The sequence below is a fragment of the Ambystoma mexicanum genome, chromosome 4q (genome assembly GCF_040938575.1).
Source record: "Ambystoma mexicanum isolate Mex_15411 chromosome 4q, UKY_AmexF1_1, whole genome shotgun sequence".
Taxonomy (NCBI): domain Eukaryota; kingdom Metazoa; phylum Chordata; class Amphibia; order Caudata; family Ambystomatidae; genus Ambystoma; species Ambystoma mexicanum.
In genome coordinates, this window is record NC_090928.1 from 38369284 (window position 1) to 38389704 (window position 20421).

A 20421-nucleotide genomic window follows, 5' to 3' on the forward strand; every position below is an offset into this window, starting at 1 on the left:
GAGCCGGAATAACCGGGGTTACTGAGTGGGAAGAGGTCGAGATTGTGCATCATCCTCGCAGTCCCACCTGTTGACGCCCACACTAATAGAACTACAACTCTGCGCAATACCGCCACCATTTGTGCACACACATTTTTATTAGGACCTGCCACGGATGATGGCCCATTTGAACTTTTGCGCATACACTTGCGGCTGCAAATCTGCTTCGTCGTTCGGCCCTTAGGACTCCCTCTTTTACCTCAGCAGTTGTCTTGTCACCATAGGGTTGGAATCTGGGGGTCGCATTGTTAGATCTGTGACTGATGTGCTGCCCATTGCAATTGGTTATGTATAATGCACTTAATACCCAGAGGTTTATAAGCGCGGACATGGGGATCGAACCCGTGTTGCTGCGCACAGTCTTGCTTTCAAGGCTAGTGCGTTGCCCCTGAGCAGTCCTCCGTAGACTCCTATTTCTCACGCTGCTAACTTCAGCGTGAGGAGGGCTGGCATGGTGCTACGTAAGTGCTACATTTGTTAAATTAAATACACATAAATATCATTAATTCAAAGGCATATAAATAAAGTCTCAACAGTACTTATAAAATAAATTAAGTGCGCACATAAATACATTAGCAAAAGTCTCTGGTTCATGTCACAGTCTTGTCCCCTCAGGCGGGTGGGATCTCAACTGTGGTGTCCTGGCTTTCGGTGTTTACTGTGTAAGTGCTGGCGGCAGGGTTCTTGGCTTCCAGATATTCAACGACGCCATAGAAGAGCATCCCAACGGCCAGCACGCACAGCAGGATATAGAGCTTCACGTAGACGCACAGGAAGGAGCCGTACCCAAAGGCAACGACGAACCCCACCGACTCCCAGAGGCAGCAGTTAGAGAACGCCGCTTCCTTGTTCTTTTCAAATAAGACTCCATAGAGAGCTGGAAAAAAGCAGGTGATTTACGCATTAAGAAGATGCTTTCCAAACAATTATTCCATACACATGTGTCGCCACTATGCTTCGGTGGTTTGTCTAGTATTAATATAGTTATTTCTCTCTTCTCAACTGTACTAATGTACTTGGATCTTGTATGGAGGGCTGGTTTAATGGGATGGGAAGGAGCATAATGATGCGAAACCTGGCGTGTTACTGCACGCACATGAAAAGTAGCCATGTTCGTTATGCCAGTAAGGTAAGTGAGTTGCATTGAGACACGTGTGTGTTGCAATATGGGAGCCTCTGATCTTGTTACTCTGCTTGTTAAGTTGCAAACCAAGTCAGTTCTGAGGGTGTGGATGGTTTGTGGGAGTGCCAGAGAAACTGCTATTTGTGGTGAGTTGGTTGGAGAGGTGGAGAGTTTGCATGGTTTTAGTGTTAGAGGCTGGAGGGATGTATAAGGGAATGTTTTTCTCCAAGGTATTTGTGGGTGGCTCCAGTGTGTAGAAAGAAAACGTGTGAGTGGGTTTCTCGGCAGGATATTTGTGGGTGGCTCCTGTGTGTAGAAAGACAACGTGTGAGTGGGTTTCTCTGCAGTTTGTGTGTGTAGCTCCTGTGTGTAGAAAGAAAAAGGGTGAGTGGGTTTCTCTGCAGGGTATTTGTGGGTGGCTCTTGTGTGCAGAAGGTAACATGGTGAGTGGGTTTCTCTGCAGGATATTTGTGGGTGGCTCCTGTGTGTAGAAAGAAAAAGTGCAAGTGGGTTTCTCTGCAGGGTATTTGTGGGTGGCTCTTGTGTATACATAGAACAACGGTGAGTGGGTTTCTCTGTAGGGTATTTGTGGGTGGCTCTTTTTTGTAGAAAGAAACGGGTGAGTGGGTTTTTCTGCAGGATATTTGTGGGTGGCTCCTGTGTGTAGAAAGAAAAAGTGCGAGTGGGTTTCTCTGCAGGGTATTTGTGGGTGGCTCTTGTGTATACATAGAACAACGGTGAGTGGGTTTCTCTGTAGGGTATTTGTGGGTGGCTCTTTTTTGTAGAAAGAAACGGGTGAGTGGGTTTTTCTGCAGGATATTTGTGGGTGGCTCCTGTGTGTAGAAAGAAAAAGTGCGAGTGGGTTTCTCTGCAGGGTATTTGTGGGTGGGTCTTGTGTGTAGATTGAACAATGGTGAGTGGGTTTCTCTGTAGGGTATTTTTGGGTGGCTCTTGTTTGTAGAAAGAAAACGGGTGAGTGGGCTTCTCTGCCGGGCGTTTGTGGGTGGTTCTTGTGGTAGATAGAAAAAGGGCGAGTGAGTTAGTGATATGAGAGGTGGTTGAAGGACATCCATATCTGTGATAACTCATACATATGTATCTGGACTCACCACTTGTTCGAGCCAGCCAGACCGCATCAGCAATGCCCCAGAGGGCTGATAAAATAAAGAACACTGCAAACTGGTCGGTGTTAGGCTTCCAGAGCAGCAGTGCAATAATGCAGGCTGCATGCACCCCAGCACCTGTCAATAGGAAATGCCACAGTATTGATGGGGAGAACTCTAGGAATGATAGTGTTAGACTGTAGACAATACAATTCAGAACCTGTATCAATAAATCTACTGCTGTGTTATAAGAAACCAAAAGAAAGAGGGCGAGAGAGTGAGAGAGAGACAGCGATAAAGTGCCTAACATCTAATCTAAACTGATAAAAAAGGGTCCACGAAGTTCCCATACAGAGTAAAAATGACACTAAACATGAAGAATACTGAAGTGAAATAGGTAAAATATCATTTACTGAGAATAACTAATTGTGATATATTTTTATCCCAAAATAAAGCTCCTTCATAATGAACTAAGCTAAACGAGCAACCTTTAATATTGAAATACAACAAATCATTTAACAGAGGAAAAAAAGAAAAGAAAACACTTGTTGACTGCAGAGGTACGTTTAGAGTAGGTAGGGAAGGGGTGGAGTCATGGAGGATCTCCCCAGATTGAACATTTATAATTTCACAAATTAATATAGCTTAAGTTCAACTAAAGCAGTGCTGAGTAGTTACTCCCATACCACCAATGAATGATGTATCATAAATAGATGTTAACATACATTTTGACAGACTGCAGCTTTTATGTATAAATATGTAAAGAGTAGTTATTTTTACTTTATTCATTTAAAACCCACTTATGTTTGCTGTTTAGGTTACTTTCAATGTGAAATTAGTTTGTTTTATGACATCTGTTTCCGGGCTTTTATTGCTGGGATATTATAATATTGAAGCAATTTTCATCAAATTATTACGTTCAAAACAAAAATGTACCCCGTTGCCTAGAAAACAATGAGGATTCCTAGAACACATCCTGCTCCACGCCCTCCACAAATGGGCACAATATTTGAAATTCTCTGGAGCACTTTCCAGGCCTGGGATGGCAGTTTATCACCCTCTGATTCCTGCACATGTGCATCGTGGTGGCAGCTGTGGCTAAGCCGCACCACCCAGGCATAGCTGCTCTGTGTATATTAAAGGCACAAGGTTAACTTACCGGTGACAAAGATGGCGATCCTGCCTGTGTATTGGGATATCTTTCCGAAGAACATACAGCAGACTGAATTGGATACTCCGAAGCAGATCAACACGTAGCCCACAAATTTCAGTCCGAGGACACAGGTGACATATGACTGTGAAGAAATACATCAAATGAGGTTACTCTCAGGCTTAAAGATTTCTGAATCCGAAAAACTGTTCAATAATATTCCCAAAGAAGCAACGTGCTGCCTGTTACATTCGGATAATTGGAATGCCACATGTAAAGTAATCCTTGAGACCAGGACACAGATGCTCTTAGAACAGAAAGGCAATCAGTGCAGAACTTCAGTGCCGCGTGCTGGAAGGAATTTCTAGGACCACAGCGGTCCTTGCTGGTGTGGCTGTGCTCTGCTAGTGATAAATTCAGGCATCCAAAATTCAGTAGCTTTCATGTCAATGTCAACAGTGTTTTGTACAGTGAACAGAGTTCCATGGCATGGCTTCTATAAAACTGCATCTTTGCCCAATAGCAAAGTCGCTGCCAGACTCAGGTATGTTGTGATACCACTGCCAGTCTTCAGTAATTCAATGTATCTGGGATTTGGGCACCCTATGCTGTTTTCAAAAGTAAGCCAATTTATGTGACAGGCGTTTTCCATTTATTATTTCACTTGTTACTTTTTGAAACGGGCTCCTTTTCTGATACTGTAATAGTAGGGAGCATTATTATTCAACTCAACAGTATCCAATATATATCGACTTGGGAAGGATAATGAGCTGAATTGACTTCATCAGGATTTGAACCTGTAACTTGATGCTGCACATATATCCCTGAGTGTGTGTTTAACTCATTGAGCCTCTTTTCTAGGAGTAGCTTCCTATCCCCGTAAGTTATATCACACTCCATTGGTTCCCTTGAGTAAAATGAAAAACTGAAAATCAGAGATGACTTGCGCATTCCTCCTGTACCCCATCAGTATAATAGATTATGTTACGCAGATAAAAGAATGCATAGATCAAGAGCTGTACAATGCTGCCTCCTTTATATTGATACGCACCTTTGTGTAATCACTTGCAAGGAACCCTTGTTCAAGTCCACCGAAGATTGTGAGCGGGATCAGAAGACACTGGCGCTTATCACGCAGCTGCCGGAAGGTGGCCAAGAATGTAGAGCAAAAGGACGGTTTGTTCTCTTCCACTTCTTGTCCTTCCTTTTTTTCAATTCGATCCAAAAATATGATAATTAATGCCACACCAATCACCCCACAGCCTGCAAAAGAAGAGCATATTAGGGGTTAGACAACAGGGTATTGTGATGTGTGGTGTTAAGTGTTTTGTATAAAAACAATACCTGATTGCAGAGTCATTTCTACTTTAAAGAATAATTATATTCTTTATTTTCAAGAAAATAAGTGGATGAATGGAATTATTGTTAGGTTTCAAATTAAGTAGAAGCTGATCCCCTCAGTTTGCTTCCTTAGGTTGGAAGAGAAACATAGGATCACGATAAACCATTTTGGGTTACCGAGGAAACCAATGGGTGAGACCCTGAATTCTCTCACATTGTATATGGAGAATAAAAAAGGTCATCTAACTGTAGCAAAATATAAATACCACATTTCTATATACACATTATGCCGGCTTTGTCCCGGTTGTAAGTATTGCAATACTAGGGGCTATTCTTATCCAATTGTATTGCACTGAAATGATTGACCTAAGAAGGTCTGACCTTAACCTGTGATGTCAGGCAGCACACAGATCACTGAGTGAGTGCTTAGCTCGATGAGCTACCTTGTCCACACAAAAAGACGACACAAATTTGATTGGATTATCCTACACTGCAACATGTGAAACAAACACACATTGTCACTCGGACTCGCATCTGATGTAAACTTTTGAGAAACAGAACAGAAATAAACATCAAAGCATTGGTTTAAGAAGAAAAGAAGCAGCAATGGCTCAGCAAGAAACAGCCCAAATGATTTGCTGGCCAACTCAATGATATGGAATCAGACACCTCAATGGCAGCACAGGTGATAGTTGGGAATCTATTTGATCACTCAGACAAAACAAGAACTTGGGGTGTTGTCACTTTGTCTTTTATTTCCTCCAGCTCCATGTTGTGATTCCATTCAACTTCTATTGATCTTTATGCATGTATACAATAGAACATAGAACAATATTATGCAAGTATTTTTCAAAATCTATGACTGGTGTTCCCCAAGGACCCATTAAGTATCTTGCTATACATCAAATACTGTACTTAAAGGTGTTCTGTAATATGGCAGATTAGGATGTGGAATTTCCATGCCAAAGTCACTCTTTATCATTGCGAAAACTGATCCATTTGCAAAAATAGATAATACATTAACCCCTCAAGTGCCAAGCTATTATTGAAATCTATGTAAAAAGGACGAGTAGACTACATCACAATCATGTTTTATACCTCCAACGTTTTACTGTATCTATCTTAATATGCTTGAAATGCTGATTGCTTAAGCTTTTGAAAAAACATAATTGGACCAGATCTTGTTTTTAAACCCAATCACCCAAGAATAGAGAGACATTCTGTCCAAAATCATAAGAATAATTCTAATAAAAGCCCAAAACAGGGATAAATCACAAATGCATCCATGTAATGATGAGTGCTGATTCGGTGTCCCAGTGCGGGCAGAAGCCTGCATATATCCGTAGGTACGTTGATATCTTCCGTCACCTACAGTATTCGTAAGTTGATTGAACTCAGAGGGCCTGATTTACAATTCGTTTTTCAATGGGCTTGAGCCATTGTAAAATGTGTTTCTGAATCAGGCCCTTAACCGTGTATTTAATAAAGAAGCACCATAGGAAAATCATTACAATATTTCTCTAAACATTTGCAAACTCCCCTGAATGCAGAGCAAATCTGTCTGAAGGTTTATCTTGTTTCATTGATAGATTGTTCCATTCACATCTAACAAAACTAACATCCTGGATTCATGATAGTTTGGATATATTCCTGAAAACTGCATGTTCTGCCACAGGACAAGTACCACTGCATTGTTACATCAGATGTGGGACTTTAGAATATTACCATAGACCATATTACCGTGAATGGCTTGAGCCCATTAATGCTCTTAATAGGTCAGGGATCACAAATCATGCTTATTGACCTGGCTAAATTACATTAATTTGCACCCTTTGTGTTTCATAGAGAATGTTTTGTTATGATATGTTAAAGGATATTTATACCGCACACTGTCACCACCAGAGTAGTCCCCTGGTGCTCTGGGAGATCTGAAAAGCAAGAGGGTAGGGTAAGCTAGTAGGACTGAGCAGGAAAAGCGCAAGAGAGCTGTGATGTGCTTTTGGCAGCTTCAGTTCGGTTTACTCTGTTCGCTGAGCATAGGTGTGATTATTCGGTTGGTAGCTGTCATGTGCTGTTGTGCGAGACTATGTGTGGTTGTTGCAGTGTAGTGAAGTGCATGCTGTTTGTTGTGCAATATAGGTATGGTTGTGTTTAGTTTAGAGTTTGAGAGGTTTAAGCAGAAGGGTGATTCTTTAGTGGGTTGGTTAGTTGTGGTGCCCCATTGTACCTCCTCCACTTTGGCCACCTGTGGTACGCGTCCCTGCCAGTGTCGTGTATTGTGGTGTCCTGGGAGGGGGCGTGGTCTCCTTCCTATATGCTGTGCCGGGTAGTGGTTGTCTGCAGGACTATTTAGAGGTGATGCCTCCTCCACCCTCCTCCCCTGCCTTCAGACTAATGGATGTCTACACTGCTTTGGGCTCAGGCATATCCTGGTGGGCAGCCGCCATCACTTCCCTGGGCCCCTTGAAGGGGGGCCTCATCCCTGTGCCCTTGAGCTACCTGGACAAAGTGGTTTATCTGTTTGGTCGCCACTCTTTCCCCTTCACCTCTTATGCCCTGTCTGTGGTTCCACCTAGGATGCTCCCATCTCTTTCATTAGCCTCCGGTGGGGCCCTCCTTATCACCAACGGACAGATTTCTAAATGGGATGTAAATATGCACTGCCTATGCAATTCAGCTCATGCACTACATGGATGTTCCAGATGTGACATTTTACTATACACGTACTTACCTAGTGCATCCTTCTATGACACATATCCTAGTGGAACATTGTGATATATTCTCCCCTGGCACGGTTATCCCTCAAAACGCCATTTCTAGGATACTGACAAGTTTATCTCTGCATCGCAAAGGAGGTTTCTTCAGGTAAACTTAAAGAATGCTGTGGCTTAAGCTTCAGCACATGAGAATGAGTTCCAATAAATCATGATGACCAATCTGTCATGATAATAACTTTGGGATACAGTATGTTTTACATTAAAAAAAATTGCAGTCAGTTTTAAACCTACCGGTGTAAGAGCCCAGCAGAGTGTAGATCACAGTGTCAGATGGGCGAGGTGATGTTACAGCCTCTGAGCCTGGACAGTCATCTGCTCCACAGTAGCTACCATTCAAACCTTGACGCCTTGACCCTAAATAGCAAGGAGACAAAATATGGAATAATTCACTTTCTTCTATAGACTGATGCTTGCTGCTACTTTTTCAGGCAAAACTCATGTTTTTTCATGATTCTGATAAATGGACCTTCACGCTTTCAAGGAGCAGGTGGAGTTTTCCAGTGGAGGCTCCACAGCTGTGTGTCCACAACAGAGAAAGTTTTAGAAATAGACATGAGGATAGGTCCAAAATGCAAAATAGAATCTTAGAACAACATACTATCATGAAATCCTAAAGAGGGAAAAGGCAGTAAATGAAATGATTTTGCCCATTGCTTAAGAAGAAATACATAATTTTAGAATTACATCTCGGACAGTACCAAGACAATGTAAAAAAGCTATTTGGACGATGGACACTGTTATGCTTTTTCAGTTCAGTTTTAGTACATAACTCAATTAACAGTGATGTGTTTTACTTTTTGTGAGAAGGCGTTGACTATATCAAGGCTCACTTTTTAGGACTGCTGTATTAAGGCAAGACTTTCTAAATACAGAAAAAAGCAAATGGCAAAAAGATAAGATGAAGCACTGAAGGTGGCTGTGGATAAGCCATGGAGGTCACCAGCATGCCCAACAATCACCTCTTGGTTAACAGGATCAACCCACCGGGATGAAAGGCAGATGCCACTTCTAGAGTATTCTTCTAAAAAGTCCTGCCATTGCACCTTAACCCATCATCCTATTCTCAGCACGAGTATGGTATTGTACGGTTCTGTAAACGTTTTCAAAATACGCTAGCAGTGATAAACTCGTAAGTACTTTTCTGAACTGAATGTTCTCATCAACAAATATTCACAATCGCTTTAGAATGAACTAAATTGGAGAAGAAAAATATGTGTTAAGTTTGTTAGAATATTATATAACAAAAGCACTAATATGCATTGTTCTTTAATAATCTTAGTGTCGTGCTGTACAAGGGTGGCGTTACATTAGAGAAGTGGGCACTTCCTGGTATGATTGGAGCACTGGGGAGGAAGCATACATGTATTTAGAATTAATTTTGTGTATGAATGGATGGTATTGGGTAAAGCAGGTGCGTTCTTCCCATAATCGGTTAAAAGAAGACATGATAGGAGGGATCCCTGTGATATCCCACTGGATAAAGGGGGCCATTGGTATCAGTGTGATGGGTGGGCAGTGAATGTTGAGAGGTGGTCTTCTGCAAAGTTAAGGCAGAGAGTGGTGGTGCTGTAGTTGTTGAACCTTGTCCTTCTGCTCAGCATGATGCAGATCACATGTCACAGGCTGCTCTGGTCAGGATGGTCTGGCAAGTGTATGTGCATTAGGGAAACCAAGTTATTACTTATTGAGTTATTAGAAGCCTTTGCCAATACATTCTTGGAAGTAGCAAGTATGTGTGGTGACCAGGCTGAGTGAGTGGCAATGCCCAGAAGCCTGAGGCTTGGACTCGAAGCACATGAGGTTGTTATCATAACATGATGAGTTTCGCTCTTTGATCAATGAGATATGAGTGGGTGGCAGGGAGCGAGGACAACAGGTTCATGTTGTCTGTAATGGCATGTTTGGTGAGGGCTGGTTGGTGGATGATTTCTGAAAGCTGATGCTGTTGTTCCCAAGAGAAGAAAGAAAGGAACGTTTAGTGACGGAGGTTCAGGGAGGTTTACCATTGCTACAGCTGGGTGGTGGGAAACGCTGGTTGTGGGAGGAGGTTTGAGTGAGAAGACAGTAACTGTATTTTTTATTACCTCTAGAAAAATCAAATATCATAGATGATATTAGATTTCCCCAAATGCGACCTGTCTGGAGAATGAGAAAGAAGATTCCAAAGTATTCGTTGATGACATCCTCTGCTATTCTCCTCGCCGTCACTGCATGCTTTCGTCCAATCACTGTTATGTAGGTCCTTTTGGCCGTCCAGAGAGATCCTCCTCCTAAGCCCAGAAGAACTGAGGTGCTGACCAGGGTGTACCTGTAAAATAAAGGTGCCTTATTTTCATTTTTTTCTTTACATGTCTGTGGAAGGGTTACATCTGGCAGTGCAATATAATGTTAACGCTTTCCTCCCTGGGAAAAACATTTCCACCTCAAACAATGCTTAACAGACAGAGACAGGAGGAGTTAAGCTGATTTGTTATTTCAAGAAAGTAATTTTCAATGATCACCCTATGAAGGAATCTTTTTGTTTGATGAGGCTTGCTCATCAATGCTTGCACATCAATTATTATGTTATTCTAAATAAGTGTTTAACTTTTTGGTATATTCAGGCAAAAACTGGCCTACGAGGATACCTCAGGGGCAATGTGTGTGTCTTGGAAGCAAAACAATGTGGAGCAACACAGGTTTGAATCCCAGTCCACCGCTCAGATACTAGTCTTCGGTAGGCAGGCGTGTAATAAAAGATTGGCCTCATCATGAGTTGGATGGTATCCCAACTGGGATGCCGCCCCACTTTATTTGTGTTACTGCCCACCTGTCTGGCGGTTTTACTGTTGGATCACGGGTTGGATGGTAAACATTATTCCCCATTCCCCATTGGGTCCATTGGAACCAATGGAGAATTTTCAGTGCAATTACCGCCACCAGTATTACTGCGCGGTAATAGCACCAAAATCAGCATTTATCCAGTGTGTGGACAATGAGCTTAGAGCTGGCGGTAAACACGCCATACTCATGATTGGGCGGACCCTTAAATGCGGCGGTAACCCCATTCCCACTGCATTTAAGGGCTACTGCCCAACTCGTGATGAGGCAATTAATTTAACACGATTTATTGCAGTGGTGGTGGACATGATAGTTGCTCAATCAACTATTTGTAAGTGTCAGTGGAGACAATTTGACCAAATCTCTAAATTCAAGACTATTGTGAACTGTTTCAAATATGTTTTTGTTCTACAACAGTGATGATCTCATCAGCATGAAACAGTCTAAAGCAGTCCCAATACATCATTCTCTAGGATCCGGAGAAAGTCCCTGCCTTACTTCCGGCATTCATTCACAGATTACTTTCCTGCTAGTAAAATAAGGGAGATTTGGGATAACACGAGATTGGAAAAGGTTCTAGCTTCATTGAAATTGGTGCCGGGTATTGCGGGTCTCTGTACAAACATGGACAGCTGAATGTATTGTTTACTCCTGGAATGAGTACAGTCTCCTTAATGCAACCTTTCACAGAAATTAGGAAACTACCTACTCCAGCAAGGGAGGGTTACCTTTTTTGTTGCTGTCCCCTTCAAGGCAAGACAGCTCATTTTAAGAGGAACTTTATAATATTTTGAAAAACAAGAACTATGAACAACCTACTCAGAAACAAAAATATATAAAAAAGGACTGCATGTCCCAGGCAAAACTTGGAGTTTCAAACGCATTCAACACATCTGTTGATACTGATCATTGCACAGGGAGCGAGCGTGCCGCCAATTACTCAAAAGCAAAATTATGGATGCAACTGGCAATTAGGTGTTTCATTTGCGTGATTAATCCTTTTCCTCATATTCAATGCCAAGTGATTTTGTTGATGTATGAGGAAATGATTAAGTCAATGGAACACTTCATTTAAATTATGTGGTGTGGGCAGAAGCAGATATGTAAAGATGCTCACTTGCAAAAGTAAAATCTACATTACTAGCTGCTTTCCGATCTGTGGCGAATCATCTTCACTTCTGCAAAGGATTGAAATCCTTCCTTTTCATAAAATCTTTCAGCCTATAATCCTCATCATTCGCAGCCATATGAGCTTCTTGGCACGCTTGAACGTGCTTCCTGAATTTGTCCCTGTCTGTCCCATCGCCTTCATATTACGTCATCATTGTTTGCCCTCCATCTTTCACTCCTTATTATTCTCCTGCACTCTTTTGTCCTCTTCCTGGTTCTTACCGCTCAATGTTCTTGTCTAAACCTTTAATCTATTCTCCCTGCCATCGCCGAGTACTTATCTGTTCTTGTGTTCTTGTTTTATACCCAGTTACTGTTGTCTGCTCTTCTGTCTGCTCTTTTGCCTTGCACTTAACTGATCGGAATGTTTCCAAAGTTTGTGAAGGATTGGGATTCCCTTCCCCCCTTCCCTATGCTTTGGAGTCCCTGTGAAGTGGCTGCGCCAGCCGATGGTGCCTTATTGAACTCCACTATTAATTAAATAAATACATACACTATTTCTCAAAGGCTGCACATTGAACTACTTTAAATAATGATATGAAAATGTTGATGGATTTAAAAATAAATATTTTGAAGGAACACAGAAAATGATTGTCCAACTTCTGCAAATTGCAGGAAAAGGAGATTACCATTTTGGGTAGAAGTTGGCCAAGGTGTACGTAATGAAGCAGCACATGGAGAGGACAATGGTCCACTTGCAGCCCAGTTTCTCTGTGAGGATTGGAGCGAGGAATAGACAAGAACAGCAGAAGGCTCCATACATGACTGCCAGAGCCACGACTCCCATGTTCTGTTCCTTATTCAGGCTGCTCTGTGGAAGCAAAGAGAAAGAAACCATGTCTTTACCAAAAATCCATAAAATGAAAAAGACCCCTAGTCTTTTTCTCAAACATGCCATGAAAATACAGGCTATGCCCTGAGAAGCTCAGTCATTGGTGGTGCACAAGGTAACCAGCAATACAAAAGATGCCTTAAGAATAAAAAGATATTGAAAGAGGGGGATCACTGGAGGGCTGGGGGCAGAAGAGGAGGTGCTCCGAGTGATTGAGATTTGTTCATTCGAGAAAATCTATGAGTCAATATTTATTTGTCGGGTTTTGAAATGTATGTCAGCGTTAGCATGACATAATGAGTATTAAAGAGTAGGATCAGCAACATGAAAATGTTATTTGACGGTGCTATATGTCTGGAGCACCTGGCCCTGTTTGTTTATGTAATTTAGCCATACAAAGGTGTTCTGACAAATAGGCACACATTCCACACACACTTTTCATTGAAGTGGGAGAAAAGGAGTTTGTGGCCAGCTCAAGGATGGCTGGTGTATTGATCCCATTGCAGCTACTAGTCAAGAAGGAAGACCCAGCCAATCACTGGATGATTGCTCTTCCGGATGTTACAGGGAACATTTGTGCAAAGGTATTGTGGCGGAAGCTTGCACAATGGGCAGGGAATAAAGGTGTAATCCTACTAATGCAGAGTGGATAAAATAGAACAGACTCTAGACAAGAATGTTATTGCCTTGAAGACTTTTTTTTAAAATAATTGATAATTCATTCAAGTTAAATAAATAAGAAAGAGAGTTGGAGAACACAGCATGACAATTAATGGCAGCATGGATGGGTTTTAATAAATAATATGCAAAGTTTGCCTACCATCCAATAATGCATGCCCCTAAGGGCAAAGTGCCCCGTACAGTTCTATCTGATGCAGTCATTTGGTTGCTATCTAGAGTTGCATAATTTGACACATTGGAAGGTAACATTTGAAGGCAAGCAATTGGTTTGCCGGGTCGCTCCTCTTCCCAGTGCATACAAGAGGATTTGGGGGTGCTGTGTAGTTAGCTGTGCTCTCTTGTCTTATTGTCCTTATGCTTTGTCAAAAAATAACATCCAATGCCATTTTAGCACGTCCCCAATTCATGCAAATGAGGACATATTAGCACGCTCATAAGCCAGGTCACAGAATTCTGCCAAGGAAAAGTAAGCCGCAGCCTACTATAAGGACTACCCTAAAAAGTGTGTATATCAAAATATGGACAAGATAGAATAAATGCACCTGGTGGAAGCCACGTGATCAATGAATCCCTTCATAAAGTTAAATGTATATTCAAAAAGTTTAAATCATAGGACTAAAATAATACTCTGTTTTATAGGGGTGACTTCAAATGTGCACAAACAATATAACAACCCAAACAGATAATATATTAATTGTTATTTTAACCTGCCGAACAAAAAGATCCCGGTTGTAGCTATGGGCAGCTCGTTTAAAATGGGCAGCGTCCTGCCACCCATCTGGCTATTATAAAGGAGCCAGTATCCCAGAGACACATTCTGATGTCCCTGGCAACTGACATAGCAACTGGCTGTATCTGGCATAACATACATTGATTGCAAAGACCCTAAAGATTAGTATCTTCTAGACCGAGATATGTTAAGCCAGAGAAAGCTGGTTACTATTTCAGTTGCCAGAGCCTTCAGAGTTGCTATTCATTTTATCATCCTGCCAGCAATCGGCTGATGTGATGTTGAGTCATGTCAACTCCCTGTGTGTGTTGCAACATTCTGGGTTCATGCTAGAGGTGTGTTCAGGAAAGGAAGACTGCATGTAAATTCAGGGCAAAGCAAAGGAGAAGCGCTGTGGACACAAGGCACAAGGGCGTCTGGCAGAGACTCAAAGGAGTAGGACAGCCCGTTGCCACCTACCTGCAAAGTCTGCAGGCCGCCATACGCAGTATACAGGAATAAGAGGATGTTCTTGAAACGAGTGAGTCCCATTTTCACTTCAGGAAGTGCAGTAACTCAGAGAGGTGAGGTTTAGCTGTGGAGGTTCTGAGCTCGCCGTTCTAGGCTCACGCGAGGATGATGTGCTCTGTAAATAAGGATAGACATGTTTGACATTATAGGAATCCTATTATGCTGAATGAATCTATAGACTATTGACATTTCCAGACAGGCCTGCATGCTGATCTGTGGTGCAGAGATCCTGTTGGGTAGAAGGAAACACAACACTATAGGGTGAGGTCCCACGGTTCCCACTCACCAGAAAACACCTCTCCCTCTAAGGCTAAACTTTGACACGTAAGGGGCCTGTGTAAAGGCCAAACACTGCTGCTATAAGTTAGGCTCTGCCAAAAAAGCCATGTGCCAGGAGATAGACTTAGCCAGTTTATAATGATGTATTACTGGCAGCGTGGTATTACATGCATGCTACCATCTAGCAGCAATTCGTTTAGCAAAGCCTGTTTTACCATTAGTGGTAAATATACAGCGGCAGAACACATCAGTCACTCTGCATGCGTCATTTCTATGATCTGCTGCATTCTTCAGGAGTGAGCTCTGCACTGACAGTCCCCCTTTATCGTGGGGCCAATGGCTGCATTTTCATGATCGCTTTATACTTGGGACCTCCTGGTGATGCAACCTAGTGGAGGAGATCCTGTAAATGTGCAGCTGCTGACCTCATTGGCGGTGCTCTATAGCTGTGGATACCCAATACAAGACTAACCACTGTGTGATATGGCCATACACAGAAGGTATAGGTGAACGCTCTTGTGGAGTGAGCATTGATAGCGCATCTCACATCTCATACAGATAAAGTAATGCACTTACATTGAGGAGTGTTACAGCAGCTGCATGAGCATAAATGCCGTGCTCTCCATGCTGCAATGCATGCAGTATGGGGAGAGCACCGTTTCCAGTCACTCTGCGGGGCCATTGTACTCTAATACAGCCTCCGGATTGTGGCTGGTCATGTTTGAGAGCACCCACACATGTCCATATAAACTGAATCAGATTGTAACTCACTGTTCTGTCTGCAGGTCGCTGAAGGGTCCTCTTAGTTACAGATGTTCCTTTTCTTCAGTTTAGATGGGAGACACCAGTGCACAGCTGTCCTGGAGCCTGGATCTCATTCACAACCTCCGAAGAACTGCTCGCCTGCTTTATAACAAGTGAGACTGGGCACACCCTAAAATTATAACCAGTGCCACTAGGAAAGTAAATGGAAATTTGAAACATCATCCGAGTCACTCATTTGGGAAGTTTGATTTCATCATCCACTCGTCCACGTAATCGCTACTGTCAATTAGCAATTTCACAACTTGGTACTTTTGACATGATCTCATGCCAGAATGTGTATCTAATATAGTATAGTCTTATATTGAGGAACTTTTAGGTGGATTTCAACCTATGGACACCCCCGACCGGATTCACTTGTGAATGTTCCTCTTGGAACTTAATGTCGCATTGGTGTGGGAATCTACGGAGACATAGAGTTCCACCACTGCTTTGAGAAAGCTTAAATAATACTGTGTTTCTCACACACCTGTTACTGCGCCATAGTGAGTTATTTGACACTGTAATTTCTTTATGTTTCCATCGGTCATAAAGTATTCATCCGTAATAGTGATTTAACATAAAGTTCTTTATTTTTCAATATTTTTCATGAACGAGAGACGCAGAACCAGACACTTTGGAGGCGGGATTTAACCCTATGACATCCATATAGTACAGACGACATGTAAATCAACAGTCAACATCATAAACACGACTTGCCCTGATTTGAGTGCCATTTTGAAAAATATTGAAAAATAAATAACTTTCTGTTAAATCACTATTACGGATGAGTACTTTATGACCAATGGAAACATAATGAAATTACAGTGTCAAATAACTCAGTATGGCGCAGTGACAGGTGTGTGAGAAACTCAGTATTATTTAATATAGTATAATGTCAATTCTAAAAGAGAAAATAGATATCTGACAAAATGTTAAGATGCCTTCACATTCCGAGGTAAATCTCAGAGTCTTTCCAATATCCGGCATGGGCAACCCTTACACAGTGAGAATGATTTGCTCTGTTGTCAGAGAGATCCCCAATGCTTTATTGCTGACATCACATGACAAACGGACCAAGAGCGCTGAGAACATCACTATAAGGTGTCCTCTGCCAACACCCTCTACAGAAGAAGCTGCCTCTGTCTTGAGACTGTGGGACATTTCTTCCCTTACAATCCGAGGATCTGGCTCACCAATCAAGCAATCAGTTGGTCAAGTTATGAGTATGTTACCAATCAGTCTTTAACTTCTAGGCAGTACCACCACATTTCTAACACTCAATAGAAGAGAAGAAATAAGAAGAGTTAATGCCCTGTGAGGAATTCTGCACTTCCTAGGCCTGATGATGGGGGTGACTTGGTGGGTGTACATAGTCTCTAGGAGGATCATCCTGAAATTTCGGATTTTAAAATCCCCATTTCAATGCATATATGGAGGGATGGGTTAAGTTAATAATAAATGCCTTTGAGCTATGGAAGGGCTGCGGGGGTCTCCCCCGGCATATATAGATGCGGTAAAATGGGGTTAAACAAAAAAAAGTATTGACAAAATTGCGCTGTGACCACATAGATCACCATTATGCCCTTATTAGCCTTATTAGCCTGCTACACGACACTCCTGGCCCCTCTGCAAACTAAAACACCCAACACACAGAGTGACTTACACCTTGTGCCAACCACATTGAGGAACATTTTACCCAACTTTATTGACACAAACAAATGCAAATCACAATATTTAAAATGGATCACTGCACATTTCTTACTGTGCATCCCAAAAGGTCGGTTTGTTTTTGTTTTAACTCATTTTGCTACATATATGTATGTGGTGCAAGACCCCCTACAGCCAGACATACCATCCCACTTTCATTATTAACTTAACCCATAGCACCACATATATATGCAGTGAAATGGGGCTTTTAAAATATGACATTTTGGGATGTGCAGTAATTGTGTGCGCAGTAATGGGTGATACCGGATAAGGGCCATCGGTGCAGATCTTTGCTGATCTGCATTGTCCCTCCCCTCCATTCGATGGCTCCTACCAGAAGGGGTATGACGCCCTTTCATCGCGGGATGTTTTTTCACTGTGTTTTTTACCACACATTTTTTTGGGGAAAAAACCCATCACATGTTTTAGAAAATGGTGGGGGGTGGGTTAGGGAGGAACCCCCCCCAAAAAGAATTTAAAAAGAATTTGCTGGGTTTTTTCATTAAAAAAATTGCGTTAAAAACCCCACATAAAAACATCCCACGATGAAATGACATGGAACCACCAGAAGGACCCTGGAAGAATCTACCACTGCACCAGCCCCCTCAGGTTGCGACTCAGCACTAGATGTTTTCAAGGCACTATTTTTAATGGAGAGGGAGTTATGGTGTTGAAATCCACAGAGGCTAGTGGTGAACCAACATAGCCAGAGAAGACGTGCAAGGGATGGAAAGGAACAGAAAAGAGTCTTTGATGAAATGGGGATGGGAAGGAGTGGTGGTATTGAGTGGAGGAGGCTTCTGCTCACCACGGGATTGTGCAAAGGCACTCAACGAATGCTCCCTCTTTAGTAGAGAAGGGCTCTGCATTGACAGTGAGGAACACAAAATGAGACCTCAGAGATTAAAATCGGAGCCGAGCGAGGGTAAATGAATAACAAGCTGCCCGTAGAGTTTAAGTACAATTCTGGAGTCAGCTGTAAACTGGATAGGGTAAAAGGAAGAGAGGGTAGCAGTGTGGAAGAAGTAAATGGGCTCACAGGGAGCAAAGGGGTTAAAGGAATAGTGGGCTCAGAAAAATTATTGGCAAAAAAGATGGCCAATAATAAAAAAAAAAATCTTAAAAATATATTTTTTTAATGTCCCTATGAAAAGTATTGGGCAAATGAAGCTCAAACATTAAAATGGGAAGCACTAGGGGGAATCCATTTTGTGAAATGGATGCCACCTGTGCTTGCCCTTGCGGCACTAAGGAAGCAAAAGCCAGCCAACTGTAGCAAACAAAAGCTACCACTGGGTGGCTTTTGCTTCATTGGTGCCGGAGGAGAGAGACCAGAGACTGCAGGCAGGAAAGCTGCATCTCGGTAAGTGCTAATTTCTTTTTTTTAAATAAGCACTAGCTGCATTTTTTTTCTAAGTTTTCCAGGCTGGAGAAGCCCGGAAAACTTAGAAAGAAAACCGCAGCTTTTGAAACATTGCATTTATGTTTGCGGTAGCTTCAGCTTTGAGCCCTCTGGGGCTCCAAGCTGAAGCTACCGCAAACATAAATACAACGTTGTTGTATTTAAAAATGCTGCGGGTTTCTTTCTAAGTTTCTCGCGCTCCTCCGAGCCGGAGAAGCCCGAGAAACTTAGAAAGAAAAACCGCAGTGTTTTTTAAACACAACTGCTCCCCGGAGACCTAAAGTGATAGCTACGGCAGGCAGAAACACAATGCGGTTGTGTTTCCATGGCCGTGTGTTTCTGTCTGCAGCAGCTTTCACTTTGCGGCTTGCGAGGTCCCCCGGGGAGCCCGCGAGCCCCAAAGTGAAAGCCGCTGCAGGCAGAAACACAACACGGGTGTTTTGAAATGCTGCAGTGCTTCTGACTGCGGCAGCTTTCGCGTGGAGTCTCCTGGGCTCCCCCAAACCTGAGGGAGTCTAGGCGACTCCAAGCGAAAGCTGCCGCAGTGAGAAATACAACATTGTTGGATTTTTAAATGCAGTAGTATTTACAAATCCAACAATGTTGTTATTCTGAATGCGGCAGGTTTTGCTTGGAGCCTCCTGGACTCCCTCAGGGTTGGGGGAGCCCAGGAGACTCCACGTGAAAGCTGCCGCAGTTAGAATAACAACGTTGTTGTATTTATGATTTCTGTGGTTTTCCAACCACGGCAATCCCAAATACAACAACGTTGTATTTTTAAACGACGCGCCCCAGCTTTTTGCCTTCATTTTACATTTTCTGTGCTTCCCTGGGCTTGGGGAGCACCTAAAATGTAAAATGAAAGTGAAGGCAGCCTCCTCAGCTCTGCTCTGGCTGCAGTAAGCAAAAGCACCCAGTAGGGGGCTTTTGCTGCTTGTATAGTGCCGCCAGGGCAGAGCTAAGGAGGCTGCCTGAAATCACAAAATGGATGCTCCCATGTAAACACTTTGAGCCTCGTTTGCTCAAAGTGTAAGTGTTTACATAGGAACTTCAAAATATGTCTAAACTATGTTTTAGACTATTGGCCATCATTTTAGTAAATAATATCTCTGAGCGCACTATTCCTTTAAGGAGGCAGGCGTGAGAAGGAAGATAAGAACCACCTGATAGGAGAGAGAAGTTCACAACCATGGGTAAGTGGGGTTGGGTGAGGAGTGATAGATTGTCTAGTCTATGGAAGACTGTTGGATAGTGCCCCCTTGCTAAATTATTTACAAAACACTATAGGGAGATCAAAAACGGCAGAAACATAAGGGAGGAAACATGGGGGGGATAGAGAGTTTGAGGAAAGTGACTAAGGAACTGCCTGAAAGAGGGCAAGGGAGAAAGAAAGAGCAGTAGCCCCCTTCTGTGATGGACACAAACTCCCCCAGTGTTGTCAGTGATGTTTATCTCATTTATGTGTTGACAACAGTGCCAGCTGCCCTAACCATTTGTGCTGGAGGGGCTCACACCCCTTCTATTGCCAGTGGTGGCTGCCCCCACCCCATGTTGCCCGGTCCTGTCCCACTAATGGTCACCCTCACCCATATATTGATAACAGTGTCTGCTGCTGCCCCATGTTGATGGCTGTGCCTACTCCTATCCCGGTGTTGATGACAGTGCCCTCCTCCACCACAATGCTGCTGGCAGTGCCTGTACTTCTGACTGAGCCAGCTCCTTTTCCTGTTTGACCAGCAGGTGACAAACGTGAACCCAAATGAGGGATTTCCACTGTGAACTGTTGGTCTGAGCCCGATTGAGGGAGGCTGACATTGTGAAGGTGATCGGATCCTCGGGTGAAGAGTAATCACCCAACGTGAAGATTTATAGAAGGCAATTTTGTTTGTTGTGTGTGATACATCAGGCCCTCTGAAGCAAAAGACTTTGCATAAAAGAGTCTTGGGGACACAA

The 20421-nt window shown here is 42.8% G+C and overlaps 1 protein-coding gene across 1 annotated transcript; it reads right to left on the bottom strand.

Annotated features, from left to right (window-relative positions):
- Positions 1 to 650: 650 nt before the first annotated feature.
- Positions 651 to 14297, bottom strand: LOC138467184 (protein unc-93 homolog A-like). Its single transcript, XM_069607245.1, has 8 exons — positions 14226 to 14297; positions 12153 to 12334; positions 9618 to 9841; positions 7765 to 7887; positions 4467 to 4678; positions 3425 to 3560; positions 2272 to 2403; positions 651 to 916 (listed from the first exon to the last, which is right to left on the bottom strand). Exons 1-8 carry the CDS (start codon positions 14295 to 14297, stop codon positions 651 to 653), a joined length of 1347 nt encoding a protein of 448 aa, XP_069463346.1.
- Between the last annotated feature and the right edge of the window lie 6124 nt (positions 14298 to 20421).

What these genes read in the sequence shown, in the direction of transcription:
- LOC138467184 (XM_069607245.1), bottom strand. Translation starts at nt 14,297, where the DNA reads ATGGGACTCACTCGTTTCAAGAACATCCTCTTATTCCTGTATACTGCG. An exon ending in GCGGCCTGCAGACTTTGCAG is followed by an intron (nt 12,335 to 14,225) that starts GTAGGTGGCAAC and finishes TTGCTTCCACAG; the next exon opens with AGCAGCCTGAATAAGGAACA. An exon ending in TTGCAAGTGATTACACAAAG is followed by an intron (nt 3,561 to 4,466) that starts GTGCGTATCAAT and finishes ATTTCTTCACAG; the next exon opens with TCATATGTCACCTGTGTCCT.